Here is a 19,276-nt window from a genome sequence, read left to right as displayed (position 1 = left end):
ACAGTCGGTGCCGTGGCGCAATGATTGGTTGTCCAGCAACCGCAGAAAACAGACAAGCAATTTTTTCTCCCTGTGTTTTATTTTCAGCCATAACAAATATAGCATACAAATTAACGATTTTACAGAAACCGATTGGGTTGCTTCTTTTCTGTCATATAATTTGCTGTGCACACTGCACAGTAGCCTCGACCATCCTGGATGTGCAGCTTATTTTCCTCTGGTGGTGGTAATGTAGTATAGGATGGATGGATGCTGAGCGTGCGGGCGGGGCTGTTTGCTTTTTGCTGTGTCCTATCAAGTGCATTTGTGGCTTTGCTCCATGACGGAGAAGGAGCAAGTAGAGCACCCCCATTCTAGTTGTTTTTACTATCTAAAGGCGATGGATATTATTTCATTCCATATGCATCATGGATTTATTATCTGACTACGTTTAACGTATAGCCTAAAACATCTTGGAACACTTGACGCAGCAGTGCGGACATTTTGTTCCTCACATTATCAGGATTCTTCAGGGGCCCTCCAAGACCAGGGAAGAGAAATAATATTTTTTCATTTGGATCTGCGTGGCACATTGAAGTTGAAGTAGACTAGGCTAAGAGATTATTCGGCATCAGTCACCATGGCGTGGCCCTGTATCACCAGGGCGTGCTGCATGGCCCGCTTCTGGAACCAGCTGGACAAGGCTGACATTGCGGTGCCTTTGGTGTTCACCAAGTACACGGATGTCTCTGAGATGCAGCACCTCCAGCTGCAGCCTCCATCAAGCCATCACCAGAAGCATCCGCATGCACAGGCGACTCGTGTCGCCATAGAAACGCAGCCGTCCCGTGCGGAGCACGGCTCTGCTCCCCCCCGGAGGAGCGTCTCGGAGGATCGCGTGTGCAGCTCTGTGATGCGCCAGGACTATAAGCACTGGAAAGTGCAAAGAGAACCCAGCTTTAAGCCCAAGAACGAATACCACAACCCCGAAATCCCCTTCAACACCGAGACACAGTACCAGAAGGACTTCAAGCAATGGCCCATCCCGAAGAGGGACCATCCCTGGATCCCCAAACCTCCTTCTGCTCCTGCTGGCATCTCCTCCTCCGCTGGAGGCGAGGAGCGCGTTCCAGACAGCAGCAGGTCCATGAAACACTCCAAACACATGGCGACGCACCACGCCGAGCTGGACAGCGGTGTGGAGAAAAGCACGATAGCTGACAAGGTGCAGGAGAAAGACATTATTCAGGGTGAGAAAAAGAAGAAGAAAGTTGTCCTTCAGACGGAAGGAGATGGGGTGACAGAAGGTACAGGGAGGGCAGCGGTGGATGCAGTGAACAGACAGATCAAACAAGAGGTCACTGCTGGAAGCTCATACAGGTGAGGTTTACAGCTGGTGTTGTTGTTGCCAATGGTTCTCAAACATTTTCATTTCAAGGGCCCCCAGATAATTTATAATATGTTGTAGGCCTAGCCTATAGCCTACACACCCTACATAAACATAGGTTGCTGAAAATATGTTTTTCCTGTGACCCCCCATACGAGAAGATTTGTGTTGTTAAAAACTTTCAAACTTATTCCAAATGTTTTTAAAATGTTTCAATATTTCTATATAATTTATAAATGTTTTGAAATTAGCCAATGTCACAACATTGAAGCACTATTAAAGCTTGAGTTAAATTACTATTATTATACACTGAGAGGATTTTAATGTGTATTCTTCATTTTTGCTATTGAACACAACCTGCACAGTAGCCTATACTATAACTACCGGGTCATGTGGTGAGTTGTACCATGACAGTATGATAATGGCTTTCAAAAGATGTCTTGCTGTTGCTATACATACAAGACTAGAGTCTAAAACCTGTGTGTGAAAAGTAAAACCTTATGAATTCAGGGCCGAAGTGGAATTGCTGCCAAATACTATTTTGTTCTCACAGGACTGTCAGATTATGCCGTGTCATCGAGTGACGATGGGCAATCTGTCTCATAGTCCTTTGCTAAAAATGCATAATAACACACGCTCATCTCATCTCTTGTCAATGTGCATTATTGACATTATGTTACTTTATCTGTGGAGTAAAATAGGACTGCGGTTATCTTTGTCTAGGCTAAATTTAGATTCATCGATCCAGGAGATATCCTTGGAAATAAAACGGCACCCCATCAAACTTTACACAGTAACATCCTCGTAGTAATTTGTCCATTTGTAACTGAGAATGTACAAATGTAACCAAATGGACCTGTAATATTTGTAGAATCTCAATGGAGATTTTGTGATAAACTCCTGAGTCATGCACTGATTAGGAATATTCTTCAAACATACTATTGCAGTAGGCTATTACAATTTGTTAGAATGCATTTCATGGGAACAACTTCATTCACTTTAACGTCATTATAGGTGAAAATGTTGTAGGGGGGGGGGGGGGGGGGGGGGGACATCATTTAATTAATAGGACAGTGCATCAATGGAAAAGAGTGTTTTCACTCACAGCAGATGTACCGTGGCTCATGAGAAACCGGCACGTCAGTCTAACAGCTGTTGGGTGCTGTGCTGTGCTGTGCTGTGTTGTGCTGTATGCAGGGTAACTGCTGCAAAGGGCACAGCTTGATGTGGCATGAAATGGTTGCACAGTGACAAGGCCCAGCAGTCCACTCTCTGTCAGAGACTTAAAGCAGGTCAACTGTGGGTTAACATTGCTAATAGTACCCTTATGTGCACGCATGTACAGATTGTACGCACGCACGCACGCACGCACGCACGCACGCACACACGCACACACACACACACACACACACACACACACACACACACACACACACACATGCATACATTGACTTGCACTGAGCTTATGGCAAATAGATGAGCATTACATTAGTTTAGCTGTTTTGAGAATTTCCTATAATGTGACAGCCAATCTTGCTAGCCTGTATGGTTAACCACTCCCCCTTGAAAACATCCAATGAAATGTTTTCAAGGGGGAGTCAACAGTCAACCAGGCTACAAGTTTCAACCAGGCTACAATCCTGCATCCTCATAACTAAGAAATTAACAATGTAAATCATGACGACCCCCCTGCCCATAGTTAATATTTAGAGCTAGATAGGTGCTATAGCTGAAGACATCTCTTTTGTATGGTGAAAGCCTTAATGTTCTCTACTGTTGTGATGGTTTGTATTAGCTACGTTATTTACAGCTGACTCATTGTGCCCAGGCTCCATTTTCTGACAAGGGAGGGTCATTGTTTAAAAGTCTTTTATTTATCGAGGGAAGACTTGCTGATCACAAATAAAGTACTCTTTTTGAGCAATGCCTAGCCCAGCTTCACACTGTAGTGTACACACCTAGGAGCTGCCCAGAACAGCCTGTCTTTCTCTGCTGGCCACTGAGCTGCTCCAGGAGCACTTGGACAGTCTGGGGTGTTCAGTCCCATCATAGCCACTTCCTCTGCTACACCATGATTTGGACAGTAGGCAAATGATGAAAAAGTAACGGCTGGGTGCTGTCCATAGCACTATATGATCTGGAGAGGGCACAGAAAATCCATGCCCACTCATTTCAGTTAAAGTTGCTCACATAGCATACTCCCCGGAAGTATCTCTGTTTGAGGCCATTTTGAGGCCATATACACACTAGGGGCTTAGTTTAGGCCATGGAGCATGTGCATTGTCGTTTATGCCATACTTTTACATATTTGGGGCGGCAGTCGCTCAGGAGGAAGAGTGGCTGCTTGGGAAACGGTTTCCCTGTTCGATCCCGGGCTCCCCCTAATTGCTCCCGATGAGCAGGTTTGTGCATTGCATGGTTTCCTCCACCATCTGTGTATGTGTGTGTGAATTGGTGAATGTAATGCACAATCAAAGTGCCTTGGATAATGGTGCATATAAATGCACCATTTTATTTACCATTTACCATATTGTAATGGCAAGGTTGCCGTACCAGAGTTGGCCACTTTTGTCTTAACCAGAGTAAGTAAGAGCGCTATGCAATCAAAGCCACTGAAGATGATAAAGAGAGTGCAGCTTCACGGCTGACAGGAAAGCTGGCAGTCATTCAGTTCAGGAAGCAGGAAGTAGAACGGCATGAATGTTTAATATTAAATTGTGTCAGTATCAGGCATCAGCATTGGTTATTGCAGAGGTCCTGTCTGGCCCACTCTGTGTTTCTTCCCCTCTCACGTATTGTAGATGTGCAAACATTCATGCAGCATCTACAAGGAGCTGTCAACTCACTGAAGATATTGGTTCCTCTTTACAGAACATGCCATGAGTGTGACATGTGGTCAGAATCAGAATACTGTAAAAGCTCAAAAGAAGAATAGCTCTCATAGAGAGCTTGCAATACATAAAGAAAGAACCATTCCTTCAGTAGCCTCAGAAACCCAGACGTTTTTATTTCCAGGGACTTTCAGAGACTCCATTTCAGAGACTCTTGAGGATAACATGCAGTTGGTTTAAGTAAAGAATAGCGTACGTATGTATGGTTAATCTGCGAAGTCAAACATGGATTCTGCATCTTCTCATAGATTAATCTTATTTTATTACCGGTATACATTGTTCATAATTCAAGTTGTCACTTGCTCATACGAGTATGTACATTGAAGTGTTGGTGTGACATGCTCCACAGACTATCTATGGAGATTTTGACCCACAAATGCAAAATCTGAATAAAAAGAAATGTGTGTAAAACATTATTTATGTATAGACAGATGACACACAGTATATCATTCTATTAAATATTAGCAGTCTGTTGTCGCCAAGACATGAACTTTAAGCCATGTTATTATTACTATAATCCTCAGATCGAGGCTCTGCTTGGCTTGTTTCATCAATGCAGAGCTCTGTCAACTAACGTTCTTATATAATACATTATAATCTGATTTGATCACATCTGATTACAGCTGATGCTCAAATAAAATGGTTTCAGTTGCAATTCTTGAAATAGATAAAAGCCTTTCTTCTTTTTTTTGCGGAATGCTCAGAACCAACGGTTTACTGAAGATACGTTTAGGAATGCCTGGTGACGAATGTTATGACTGGGTCTGACTAGGTTGTTGTACCGACCATTCTTGTATTCGTTAAATGCCAGTTGCTTTTATTTTAGCAGTGTCTAACCGCTCCAATGAACAGCTACATACTGTATGTGTGTCTCTATGTATGTTTGTCTCCATATCTTAGAGTATGGACAGCTGTAATACTGCTGGGTAACCTAAAGTGGCACTGTTGAAATACAGGGTTGATACCAGAAGAAAGAGAGAGTATTGATCAGAAGCAAAGATTATTTATTTATAAAGATGGGCGAACCACTAGAGGCGAAATAGTACACAAAGCCTACAAATGGTCTCCTAAATAAAGTAGGCATGGTTTTCTTCTCCCCCGACCTCCCCACCACCCTCCCCCTCCCCTCTCCCAGGCTGACAACAACGCTGACAACTCATGTGGATGAGCATTGAGAGCATTATATGGCAAATGTCATCATGATTCCCATTTCCCAAATCAGCCCCCTTCAACCAAGAGTCTAAGACAGTTATGGAAAATTATATTATTATTAAGCATTGGAACACACATTTGATTTCATTTATGTCCATTCATTTCACGTTATATTCACATATTCTCATCTTAAATATGGGGCCAGAGCCCCCTATGTGTCGTCCGTCAAATTGCACATGGACAGGAGTTTGTTGCTGGGATAAAGAAAGGTTGATAACAAAGTAGATTTTCTCCTGATTTGTCTCGCTAAAAGAAGCCATTTTAGTATGAATATCTTGGAAATATTGTGTGCCTTGTGATGATTGGGTCCAGTATTTAGTTCAGTGACCATGGAGTTAAGGAATGGTTCATAAGCTGTGTTCACTCTCCCATTGGAAATGAATAGACTCCAACATTCTTCCCGTCTCCTAATAATGTTACCGCCCACCTCACGCAGATACAGGAAGTAATGCAAAGTTGTCCCTCTTGCTATTGGCCTCTTGGCCAGAAGTCACCATGCCGACACTACAACCACTAAAGAAGCCAATAAGCAGGTTGATTATCTTCTATGTGAGTACAATGACAGAAGACAGCAACCCTTCCATATCTTCCATATCTCACCACCTGCCTCAGTGATATTAAAACATGGATGCAAAATAACTTTTTAAAACTCAACTGCAACAAATCAGAAATCCTAGTCATCGGCCCTAACTCTCTCACCAGCTCCACCCAGAACTTCACCCTCAACATCGATGGCACCACTGTTACAACCTCCCCCCACATCCGTAACCTTGGTGTCACATTCGACTCCACCCTCTCATTCCTCCCCCACATAAACCAGATCATCAAAACCGCCTTCTTCCACCTCAGGAATATTGCCCGCCTTCGGCCCTCTCTGTCTTTCCCTGCTGCCGAAACCCTCATCCACGCATTCATCACATCCCGGATTGACTACTGCAACAGTATACTCAATGGCACCACCTCCAAAGTCCTCAACAAACTACAACACGTGCAAAACTCCGCTGCCCGCCTGCTCACCAGTACACGCTCCAGAGACCACATTACACCCGTCCTCCACGACCTACACTGGCTTCCCGTCAAACAAAGAATTCACTACAAAATCCTGCTCACCACCTACAAATCTCTCAATAACCTGGCTCCCCCCTACCTCTCCGATCTTCTCGAACCATATGTCCCCCTCCGCTCCCTCAGGTCCAGTGAAGCCAACCTCCTGAAGGTCCGCAAGGCCAAGTACCGCACCTGGGGGGACAGGGCCTTCTATGTTTCGGCCCCCAACCTCTGGAATGAACTCCCCAACCATCTCAGAGCTGCTCCCTCTCTCCTCTCATTCAAAACCTCACTCAAAACCCACCTCTTCAGGATAGCTTTCCCCAGCTGAGGTCTGGATAGGATGTCCCCCCTTCCCTCGTTTATCCTTTTATCTTTTTAACCCTGTACTGTTATTGTATCTGTTATGTTTTTTCTTATTAAAGTCTGTTCCTAGTGTTCCTATGTAAAGCGCTTTGGGTATTTAGAAAAGCGCTATATAAATTTGAGCTATTATTATTATTATTATTATTATTATCTTTAGTAGTTAGTTAGTTAGTTGCTACGAGAGTGAGGTCTAGCCATCACCAACTCGGGATTCCAGGATCGCTGCCCTCCACAATTTCCTATCCAACATCAGGTTCTTGAGCTCTGCAGTGTTGTCAGCCAAGCTGTCGCGCCGCAGCATGTCTACATAGGTGGTACGCTTCTTTCCCCTCCTGGCTTTGCCCTGGGTTGGCTCCCATAGAATCAATTTACTCAAGTTCTGGGTGCCTGACGCAGTGCCCTGCCAGCCTCATCCTTCTCTCTCTGACTTTGTCCGTGACCCGTGGTAGGTCCCCATACAGCAGTACTGACTCCACAGTAGCTATGAACAGCCGCCATATCTTTGGCCAGTATAGCATAGCATTATTGATTTTAAAAAGCTATAGGTAGATGGAACATATTGTTCCCTGTGTGAAATCCTCCAATCCTGACCGTGGGGCTTTGTTTCAGTGTAATCTGCTATTATTATCGTGATATTATGATGTGTCATGACATTGGTGTTCATATTATGTTGAGAAGCTCATAGATTTTTATAACATGGGTATTCACTTTCTGCTGAGCTTCATCTTTTTTCTTTTTTTTTCTTCTCTTTTTTTGGTGGGGAGGGGGGGGGGGGGGCTATGTTGGATGAAGGTAAGCCTGAAGGACAACAATCCAGTCAAACAGCGTACGTTGAGGTTTTACAGTAAAGTGAGTCTTAACTGTTTTCTGTGTGGATCATGTGCTGATAGTTTAAGTATAAATATAGATTTGATTTGTTCACTGAGCTCACAATGCTTTCAGCAGCTTTTCAGCAACAATTTATACTGATTGGGATCGTAAATGTTTCACGATTGGGTTTATCGCCATTGGCTGGTTTGAAGTGGCCACAGTAACGTCTTATTATTGATTGCAATTTACTGTTGCTTTATGTTTACTGTTCAGAGTAGACGTTTGTTGTTCATGTCCTTAATGATCCCATGGTAAGTAAAGAGGGCTTCAGCAGAATGTGCCATATTGGCGGAAGGTGACATGTAGTAGCTCAGCAGTACCGTGCCCTGGAATGGTTCCAGCCATGTCAGTGCCAGTGTATGGTGGTCACAATGGTGCTGCCTTTTCACCCTGTGGACCAGCATGGTCAGCCTTTCAAAGCAGCTATAGTCACACACAGAGACGCACCAAGCAATGATTGTACTGTACTGTATAGCTGTGATTCATATGATGGTATAATAACCTACTGTACTGAAGAGCAAGATAATCAAGAGAAGTTGTAAAGAAAGTACAATAAAATAACAAGACTCCTGCTCAATGGTTAAAGTAATGTTTTGTGTTTCTTTAGAGAGAATAATTAATTATTATTACTGCTCAAATTCACTAGATTCCTCAAAAATGCTAGTGAGCATTTTAAGTGATATTTGTTGAACCTGTGATACAAATGTTAATGTTATTTTATTGTAGAACTATTTCAGTACTTAAAGGAGTAGTTCACCCCCCAAAACATTACACATTTTCTATCAATTACACACCCCATGAAGGTGTGGGTAACTTTTTTTTCCAAGCCAGTTTCACATCCTTGTGTGCAATAGTATTCCATACATGTACTGTAGGCTAGTACTACCTAGCACACTCTGACCTCAGACACACTGGCTGTATTGTTATAGTCATGAGTCCACAGCAGCTACAGTATGTTACAGGGCACGCACGCACGCACGCACGCACGCACGCACGCACGCACGCACGCACGCACGCACGCACGCACGCACACACACACACACACACACACACACACACACACAGCAGTGTCATATAATGAGCACTTTATGCCCTTGGACTTGGACATTGTTGTGTAACCTGTCTTTTGCATTGTGGCTTCTTGCCCCAGTTCCACAGTAATTGGTTAAATGGCTTCTACTTTCTTGCGTAAGAAGAGTTCTCTCTTCTCTGTGTGATATCCACCTCTTTTCTGCACCGCTGGAGGGGTCCCTCTATTCAGCATTCAGGCGGCATGTTCTTCCACCATCATGATTCATTTGCTTTTGATATTTATGGGGATATGGCATTTTAATTGCCAGTGGTGTGTTTTAAATGACAATATTCGTGCACAGTGCGAATTAGGGAGAGTTAATTTAGCAATTTAAAGTACTAGTCCTTACCCGTTCTGAATATATGAACAGCAAATGATGTTTGCCAGATGGGGCAGTAGAGAGTACTCTCTACTGCCCCACCTGGCGGAGTCAGGTTAATATAAGGAAGTGTAGGCTACAGACAGACAGAAGGACAGACAGAATGACTGACTGACTGCATTTATAGATAGATAGATAGATAGATAGATAGATAGATAGATAGATAGATAGATAGATAGATAGATAGATAGATAGATAGATAGATAGATAGATAGATAGATAGATAGATAGATAGATAGATAGATAGATAGATAGTATTCTTTATACTATGTTATAAATACCAGTAAGACAACCTGAGGGCGAGAAGCGTCCTCGCCCTTTATCCGCCTGGGTGACGGCAGACTGCTGTGCGAGCACTGGCGCTTTGGCATGGGAATATAGAATGTCAGAACAGGTCAGCTCCATATATGGAGATCTAAGGGTGGCAGCGGGGGCAGTGTCTTGAGTGCACAGGGTTTGATGAGGTCAGAAAAAGAAAATCCCCATGAGAAGAATTACTACAGTATTTACTGTATATCTCATGGCTGGTTTGTTGCTTACACATTATGCTCATTTTGACATCCCTGTGCTATCCCATGACAACCAACCACAATAGGAGGTCAGAAACCAGCCCTCCCACTGTGACGCAGTCAAACAGACAACTATAGCCACAGTCTCATTGAAACCCCAGTCATGCCTCAAGCAGCTTGCGGTGTACTTCATAAGCCAACAAAAACAAAGCACAAACCTCCTGCTACTGTACAAATGGGGCCAGCTAGGACAGACAGCAGGCAGTTTTCCACCCAAGCTATGCTGCAGCAGCTGACTTCAGGTTTTCCATAGCTCTTGGCTTATTGATTTAGTAATTTCATACAATGTGGGTTGACTAATTGTTCTAACGATGATCTAGTATTGCAGCCTTGAAGCCAGTCTTCCTCTTGTATGAACTCTGTTACCTGCAAAATGAGGAGGGTTTCAATGGGCCAGGGCTACAGTATAGGAAGTTGAGTGGCAGTGAGAAGTGCTTTGTGGAGGTTGGAGAGTTTGTCTGTGTGTTTGGTGCTGTGTTATGGTCATAAGGGAAATTGGATAGGTATACTTTGTCCTTGTCCAAGGACTTCCCTGGCCCATGGACATATTAGATTGTCTATGCAAGTATGCATGATATATTGAGCATTAATACAGAATCTACTGAGCATATTTTTTCATTCATAAACACTATAGTATTATAGTACTTACTGTATAGTACTGAATATGTCAGTGTTCTATATGTTGTTCTATAGGTTATATGCATATGGCGTTACACTGGTGCTGCAGTATAGTCAATGTATAAACATGTGAATGTGTCTGGTGGCAGACTACTGCAAGGCAGGCTCCCTTGAGTGAGAGCCATAATGCTGACCTTCTTCAGAACTGCTGTGTGAGGACTATATTAACACACAAGACTAGCACTATTGCACACTGTACTTTACTGTATAGTATACTGCACCAGGCAGTCACATACTATAGGCTAGTTCTGCAGTTCGTCTCAGCACATTGTTGTTCATTACCTCACAGTGGCATTACATGGAAGGTTTTCTTGATGTGAATCACTTCTTTCTTTGCAGGACCGAATTCAAGGCTTATAGGGATGTGAAGCCAGCAAAAATGATTCGGGCCAAGTCCCAGTATCTCCCGCCCAATTACAAAACCAACCTGGAGACCAGCTACAGCGCCACCTACAAGGGAGAGCAAGTCCAACACTTGCCTACTGACAACAAGGCTCAGGAGAGAAGAAGGATACGCAGTCTGTACAGTGAACCTTATATAGACCCCAGCAAGCAGGTGAGATAAAGTAGTTATATTCATGTACACACAGCACACACATTTCAGTCAAGTTTTGAAGTCAAGTTTTGAAGTTTATTTTTTGCCTAAGAAGAAAATTGCCCCCATGGGACAAACCTTGCACCTAAAGAAATTATCAAATCTCTGTTAAATTCATGTATCCTTCTGGAAGACATTACACAGCTAATTTAACCCATTCAGGACGGGAACCCCTTTTGGTGTTTTAAGCATTATGTTATAGAGCGTCGCAGTCCCGCCCCCTGCGAGGGCACCAGAAAAAAAAATCCCATTCATTTCCCCCTATCCATCCATCCATCTTCAACCGCTTATCCGTAGTCAGGTCGCGAGGGCAACAGCTCCACCAGAGAGCTCCAGACATTCCTCTCCAGAGCAACATTAGTAACTTTCTCCTGGGGGATCCCGAGGCGTTCCAAGGCCAGTGAGTCGATGTAATCCCTCCATCTGCGCCTTGGTCTGCCCCGAGGTCTCCTCCTAGTGGGACGTGCATCGAGGACCTCCCTAGGGAGACGCTCGAGAGGCATCCTAACCAGATGCCCGAACCACCTAAGCTGGCTCCTTTCCAGGCGAAGAAGCAGCGGCTCTACTCCGAGTCTCCCCCACGTGACTTCTCACCCTATCTCTAAGGGAGATGCCAGCCACCCGTCTGAGAAAACTCATTTCGGCCGCTTGTATTCGTGACCTTGTTCTTTCGGTCATGACCCACACTTCATGACCATAGGTGAGAGTAGGAATGAAGATTGCTCGGTAGACAGAGAGCTTTGCCTTCTGGCTCAACTGTCTTTTCGTCACAACAGTGCGGTACAGAAAGAAGAAAAAAAGGGCAGGTTACAACACTTTTTTTCTAGTTTTTCTTCTTTCTAATTATTTGTTCAGCCCCAAAAAATTGCTTATTGTAGGGATGCACGATCGGAAGCATAATCGGAATTGGCCATATCAGCCATAAAAATGCCATATCGTTATCGGAATGGTCTCGGTTTTCAACAGCAAAAAATAAATAGAATTTAAAATAAATCTACATTTAATTTGTGTACTAATCTCATTCAGTAGTCATTCAGTTGTGAAAACAGACACTTGGAAAAGTATTATGCTATTTATTGTTTGATTGAATACTTAATTATTAACAGGCTTTGGGCCAATAGCCCCTAGGGCCTAGGCTTGTTTCCATTGTGGTCCTCTGTATAATATCGGAATCGGTCAAAATCGGCAGATATGACCCTGCAAATAATCGGAGATCGGATATCGGTCATAATTTCATAATCGTGCACCTAGTTTATTGTCATGATTTGTCAACTCTGCTGTTGGCTTTGTCCAAGGCTTTAAAGGTCATTAAATAAATACTTTTTGAAACGTGGGAAAAATGAATGGGGAATTATTTCTTGGTGCCCTCGTCGTTCTGAAAGGGGGCGGGACTGCGACGTTCTATACTTTAGCTGTTGAAAAATAGCAGATCTACAAGGTCGTAGCGCGGCTATGAGCTTGTAGATCTGCTATTTTTTTTAAATCATGAAAATGTGGTGCAAATCTTTGAATATATTTATATTTATATAGAGCGAACGTTTTAAACTCATATCTTTGCTTCTGGGGGGAGGCCTGGAACAACATATTTTCAGATGAGGGTCGGCGGCCAATTACATATATTTTTGGGGGTCCTTGACATGAAAATGTTTGAGAACGAGACATAGAAACATGGGTTTTTCAGAAAACTGTCAGGATTTAGAAAACATTTGTAGAATCGTCCTCAGGTCTAAATGGGTTAATGGCCCATTAACTAAATTAAGTTATATCCCTTCTCCAGGGACACAGGAAATCAGTTGTTACAGGTTCATTCGTACACTTACAGTAAGGTAGCTCCAAATAGCACAGACCGTCTGACAGTTTTAAGTAGTCTTTGACTATAGTCTGAACAAGTTTGTTTGGTCTGGAGTCACCTTGCCATTTAGGACCGAGGTCCATTCTAAAAACGCCTTCTAAATCCTGACCTGAATTTTCTGAAGATCTTCAAATATTTAGCCTATTCAAAAATTACAAAACATTTATGTTGCTAATATACTGTATATACAGTAGGCCTATATATATACTGTACCAAAATGGGTTCCAGTCCTGAAGGGTAGGGTTACAAAAAGGGGTTCCCGCCTATAATGGGTTAAATTAACACTCAGTATTGTAGGGGAATCTCACTCCCACTATCCAACGTTCTTAGGTTGACAGGTATAGTGCCCCCCGTTCTAAACCCAAAAAGGCGGGCACTGCAACGGCGGGCCAGGGCAAGCCAGTGAAGAAGGCCAAAGACAAGCAGAGCGCGACGCTGAAGGGTGCCACTGCCAAGAAGAAGACCACTGAGATCCAGCCCGAGAACCGGCCGGCGGAGGGGGACAAGGAGAAAAGTAAAGAGATGAACAACAAACTGGCTGAGGCAAAAGAGTAAAAATCATTTAGCACTACTTTCTTCCCTTCTTCTTCATTTGGGCAAAAAAAACACATGGAGGCTGCAAAAATTAATTAAGGGTTCTCGTCTTTACTGTCTCTCCTTTCTCTCTCCCTCACTCTTTCATTCACTGTCCTCTCTTGTCTTCTCACTGTCCTTTGCTCACTCTCTCTGTATTCTCTGTCCTGAATTATGCTTTATCACATGACGGTGTTAAAACTAGCCCAGCTTGAAAATATGTTTATTTTTCACAGCAACACCATCATGTGACAAAGTTTAAATTATGCTTCATCATTTCTATGCCCCCGTATATCTTGGATAGGCTTGTGTAATATTAACAGAACATTCCCAACGCTTACACATGACACGTCTGGTGCACATCCTGCCTCACATTATGCTGAGAGAGCTATAGTGACGAGTGGGTGTGAACATCCACTTCCTATGCTATTCGATGCCGCCCACCAACCCCCACTCGCCTCTATGTCTCCATCTCCAGGTTGCCATGGCTACCAGCTGCCTTGGTAGCCAATGGATGGCTCTTGTTGCATGGGCACATTGACAAGCAATTCTGTATAGTTTGGCTTTGTTCAACTGAACAGATTGCTTTGTATTTGAGTTTATCAGAGATTTTCAACAAAAGAGAGGAATGGAATCACAAATTGGCTCTCAGAATTTCTGTGACTGCTAAATTAATAGCAATGATACTCATCTTGGTCATTCTGAAAATCTTTGATAAATGTGCAGCTTGGTTTATCATGACTGTATGGATCCATGGCTTGGTTTGTGCCTGCTCCGTTTCTGTTGGTATTGTTCTCTTCATGGTACATAAAGTTCACAAAACGTCTGATGTCAGTTGGATAATATTGCATATTATAAAACATTATGTTGTTCAAAGCCATTTTGAAAGCCAATGTCTCATTTTCTTAACATATGCTGCTCCTCACACAAATTGACTATGAAGAACATATCCTCCCATTTTCCCATTTTTATGAAACACATACACAGAGTTCACTTTTAGGTAATTTAACGCTACTCTACAATCTAGATCACTATCATCTGATTATGCACTACACCAGTCATTGGCAAAGCAGATGAGTACTCCTATTAGTCCTCATGCAGTAGTAATAACATTTAACATTTGAATGAATATATCCCAAAGCCAGGGAGAAGGTCTGGAAAATTGAGCTGTGTTTTACTCTATGACCAGCCTTAACTACATTAACCCTAGTGTTCCTAGTTTTGGACATGTCATTAGGCAAAACATTTCAATAGAATTCTAAAAGATTGAAAACAAAGAATAAATAGTGAATATTTTTGCTAAAATAGTGGTCAATGGCGATATCCTTCTGGAGTTTCTCTTCACCGAATCTTCAATACTGAGATGGATTCCTCTGTAATGCCACATAGCTACAACACAATTAGTAGCTGCACCCACACACACACACACACACACACACACACACACACACACACACACACACACACACACACACACACACACACACACACCTCCTTATAGCTCTTTGTCATACACACCGCCATGGTTGACCAGAACAAATGACACCCATGTGACTGTAGCAGACAGTTTGAGTTGCTGCTACTAAAATGACCACAGCAACTCTAAAGAGGGTCTTCACAGGCTGTACCACATGTTATTCCCAATACACAGTACCATATACAATTGTAGCATTTATTTGATTTCTTCTTCAGTATTTAATTTGATTTCATTTTGTCAATAATGAGTGAACTATATCTAAAGCCTTTGTCGTCCTAATATACCCCAAAGATAACATACTGTACTGATGTGATGGTAAGTCTGAATGCCTCTCTCTTGGTAGTCACTCTGCATCCATCATGGTTTCTGACCGCATGTTGTTCTATACTTCTAATTGTCTTACATTGGCCAAAAGTCCATGTCACTCCCCTGGATCAGGTGTGTATTTGTATTATTGATTTCAGTTGATTTAACATTGAAGGTTTATTTTATTTTTTCAATGTGTGGCAATTTGAAGGTGATGTGTATGAAAGGTACAGTATGCCAAATTATACCAAATCAAGCTGCACAACCTTGATTTTCTGGGGGCATGTTTGTAAATTGCAGTTCCCTTCAGTGGAATACTTGAAGGAAAGGCATAAAGATGTTGTTTTATATATCTGTCCATGTCCAAATTAATGATGGTAAACGTTAAACCTCTTTGTATATAACAATAGCATATAACCATCTATATTTCCAGCAGGGGATCGACTACGTTCTAGAATCTAGAGACTAATTCTAGACTGATTTCTGTAAGTCTTTACTGTAGTGGAACACCTGGATTTTCTCAAACATTTGTGTTGGCTTAGGGCTACAAATTAGGGCATTGTACAGGATCCATCTTGTCATGAGTCACCGCACCAACCACTGTCCTCCACAACCCAGCAACTCTGCTCACTGTTCCCATCTGTTCTACTGGTCAGCATTATTCCTCCATTTGAGTGGAAGACGGTTGTCTCTGTTTTCTGTGGTGTCAGTCTCAGCAACCATCACCTCCATCATGCTGTATTATGTCCACACTGAGCACGTGTCCAATGCAAAAGAGGGGTTCACTCATTAACATTTTGCAGCCTTTGGTTTGGGGAGGGGGGCGCTTTGTCATGTTAGCTCAAAGAAGAGGCTTGGGGGAGGCAGTTCTTCGCACACAACCTGGTCCTATCTTTGTGAGTATTAGGTAAACAAGGATAGAAAGTATGCTAAAGAAGGTTATGTCTTGGGGAAAATATTTTACTGTGACGTGCTTGTGTTTCTATCTGCTTGCTGATATTTATTGAAATACCACAAATAAATAAAAAAGCAGAAAAGCAGTGTCTTCTTTGGTTCTTTGTGTTGAGAAGTACAGAGCGGGGTGAGAGCTTAGTAGTTGCAGCTATGTTAGGATATTCTCCCAGTCTTTGTCTTTGTGAGACAGACAATATTCAATAATAATAAATCCACATGGAAGAGAACTTTGCTATTACCATTTATTTCTATGCTTATTAAATATTATGCCATGTTCTGGCGAGAACGAGATTAGACATCCTTTTGAGGGATTGCATATTGCTGTCACATGAGAAAGAATATATTATTGTCTTTGCATCATGTCTAATATATTCAGAGAACTCAAACAAACTGTCTAGCAATATGCATGTCAAAGGATGCCTATAGAAACTCCTTCCAGAATAAGATGTCATGTGCTTTTTCAGCCACAAAAACTATACAAATTATTCTAGGATATACGTTGTGGTCCTTTGTATATGAGAATCACAAGTATGTGACATTAGCATAGATTTTTCTGAAAATGTAAATGCATTTTACCATACTGTTGCATCTTTAACCTGGTTAGCTTCTTTGAGGATGTCAGATTTGGATGATGCTGTCCCACTTTCTAGTGCGCTAACAAGTGACATTCTGATTCATTTGAAGGGTTGTGCTAAAACAGTACCACTACGTACAACTCTGCCAGCCAATCCGAGATATTGGCTGGGTGCAGACTCTAAAGCAACACCTGTGGGGCTGTGCTCTACCCAATGCCAGGTAATGAAAACAAACAAAAGGAAACCAGACCAAAAGCCACAGATGCCACTCATTACCATTCATACATAATCATGATGTTCTGATTCATTTATTTTTTTGTATTAATGTAACACCTCAGGTGTATTCCTCAGGTTCCTCTGTATTTCTCTTCCATATGGACTCTAGAGTATAGGGGAGTGGTTACCGATATCTGAATGCTTGCTCTCACGTCCTACATGCAAGGTTCCTTAAGGTCTCTCTCTTAAGGATGCCTTGTGTGTTAATCTCATCACTTGGCCATCCTTGAACTTCAGGGAGTTGCTGACAGCCTGACACCCCCGTTGTTCTTGGTGAAAAGAAATGGGTCATGGCTAATCTAACTTGCATGGCTGCATAAACGTGACTGTTGAATTATTCACCCAGATGACTAAAGGCCATCCATCTGTATTTGCAGAGCAAGCAGAATACACATACCATGCATTCACTGTACACCATTTGATATTCGGCTGTCAATGGATGTTATATAGCTGAAATATGATTTTATTATTTATATACATCTATAAATGAATTACAGGAGAAGCCTCTCCAGAATTTTGATTGTCACTTTTGTTTCTCATTCTAGAGTTGCCTGTAGTTTTGGGGGGCATTCTAGGGTTGTTTTGTTTGGGACCTGGAATCTGAGTGCCTAGACAGATATATTTAGCATATCTGTTAAGTGATGTTATGGATATGAACTGTAAAAGGGGTGAGTATAAATGGGATGTGGGTTTGTAATCGAGATCCCATGTCACAGTGTCTTTCTCATGGAACACCCTGAGAGGACACCCAAGCACACCCATGCCAGTGCCATTAGTGTGCTTAGGTATTAGTGTACTGTAGACATAGGTACTATACCTAAGTCATCTGTTTGTATTTAGTGTAAATGAATACCCCATAGTAACAGCAGCAGCAGCAATAAAGTGCAGCAAGTTGCAACTTATGCCTTGTGTCTGGAGTCCTCTGGACACAAGGCTTGAAGAAAATCAGCAATTATCCATTATGGTGGTCCTTGTAAATACCAGAACATTGTTCTGCTTTGCAAATAATACAGGACATGATTTAGTTCTCAACTGATCCCACCTACAAAACAGGTTGTTTTGCTTTATAGCAGGCTTCATGACATGCAGGAACAGTTGAGAATTTTCTGTTTGACCTCATTCTGAGTTATTCCCCCCCCACACCACCCACCCACAGCAGTAATATAATGTCTTTCACTAATATGAGTGGTCACAGGGTGCTCAGCTCAACGCCAGTCCAGTAACTTGTGTTGTTTCAGTGAGAGAAACGCTTCATATATGTCTCTTTCTGTCTCCTTCTTCTTCTGCTGGTATCTTAACCTGTGTGCTGCCTCCTAGAGATGCTAAAGACGAGGGCCCAGTCGGATCCAGTCATCATCATTCCCCTGGTGCTGCTGGAGGAGAACAAGAACCAGGAACAAGGAAGAGCACTGGAGTCGTTCGTTTTGCCCTAGACGTAAAGCCCACGGACTGAAAGCTGCCAACAATGAGGCACTTACACAACACACAGGGACTAGTGCTCTGTACTGTACATAACTAGTATTTGCAACAAAGTTGTATTAGAAAAAGAGAGGAATCCCCTGCCTCCGCCCATATACCGTATAGCAGGACACATGCGTGACTGAATCAGCTTCTGACTGGGGCATTATGGCAAAGGTGCTATATGTTAACTTCTTTTAACATATGTTCTATTGATGATGATGATGTTAGAAATAATATAACACAAGATAAAGTGCTTCCTGTGCTTTACATTGATCAACTGTAATGTAAATAAATAAGGGTATAAGTCACAATGCAAAACTGTATTGTAATTTGTTGCTGCATGTTGTTGAATGGACGTGCATTTTCTGCAGGTTCTTCTAATCCATCATGTTCCGCAGAAGAAACACTTGCAATTCTCTTGAAGCAGTACTATTTTCCAGGATGGTTAACAACCATCAGAAGCCATGAAACAAATCACACACGTGTTGTTCTGGTTTATGATGCTTGGTATCCAGCTAATTGTCCATGTGGGAGGGAAGGAGAGGCTCACCTAATCAGCCACTCCCTTTCAGTGAGAAATACTCACAGACAGGGCTGTGCTGGGCTGAATAGATAGTGTATCAACTACATAATTGCAATGTCCCCAGTCTGATTCTGGCAGGAGACCTGTGACATATTCCTGACCGGTATTTAAAAGAAATAAATAAAATAAAAAAGAATATATATAGGCTATATTATGTCGGTGAGTATGTTCACC

The 19,276-nt window shown here is 42.4% G+C and overlaps 1 protein-coding gene across 1 annotated transcript; it reads left to right on the top strand.

Annotated features, from left to right (window-relative positions):
* Positions 1–619: 619 nt before the first annotated feature.
* On the top strand, positions 620–18,517 carry map6a (microtubule-associated protein 6a; the record flags this gene model as incomplete). The annotated part of the gene is made up of 5 exons (XM_079508791.1): positions 620–1,359; positions 10,790–11,006; positions 13,228–13,448; positions 16,892–17,002; positions 18,376–18,517. 5 exons carry the CDS (start codon positions 620–622, stop codon positions 18,509–18,511), a joined length of 1,425 nt encoding a protein of 474 aa, XP_079364917.1. The 3' UTR covers positions 18,512–18,517.
* Positions 18,518–19,276: the final 759 nt, after the last annotated feature.

The sequence above is a fragment of the Electrona antarctica genome (genome assembly GCF_951216825.1).
Source record: "Electrona antarctica genome assembly, chromosome: 8".
Taxonomy (NCBI): domain Eukaryota; kingdom Metazoa; phylum Chordata; class Actinopteri; order Myctophiformes; family Myctophidae; genus Electrona; species Electrona antarctica.
The sequence above is the reverse complement of the archived record's forward strand: the minus strand, read 5'-3'. Positions and strand labels throughout refer to the sequence as shown.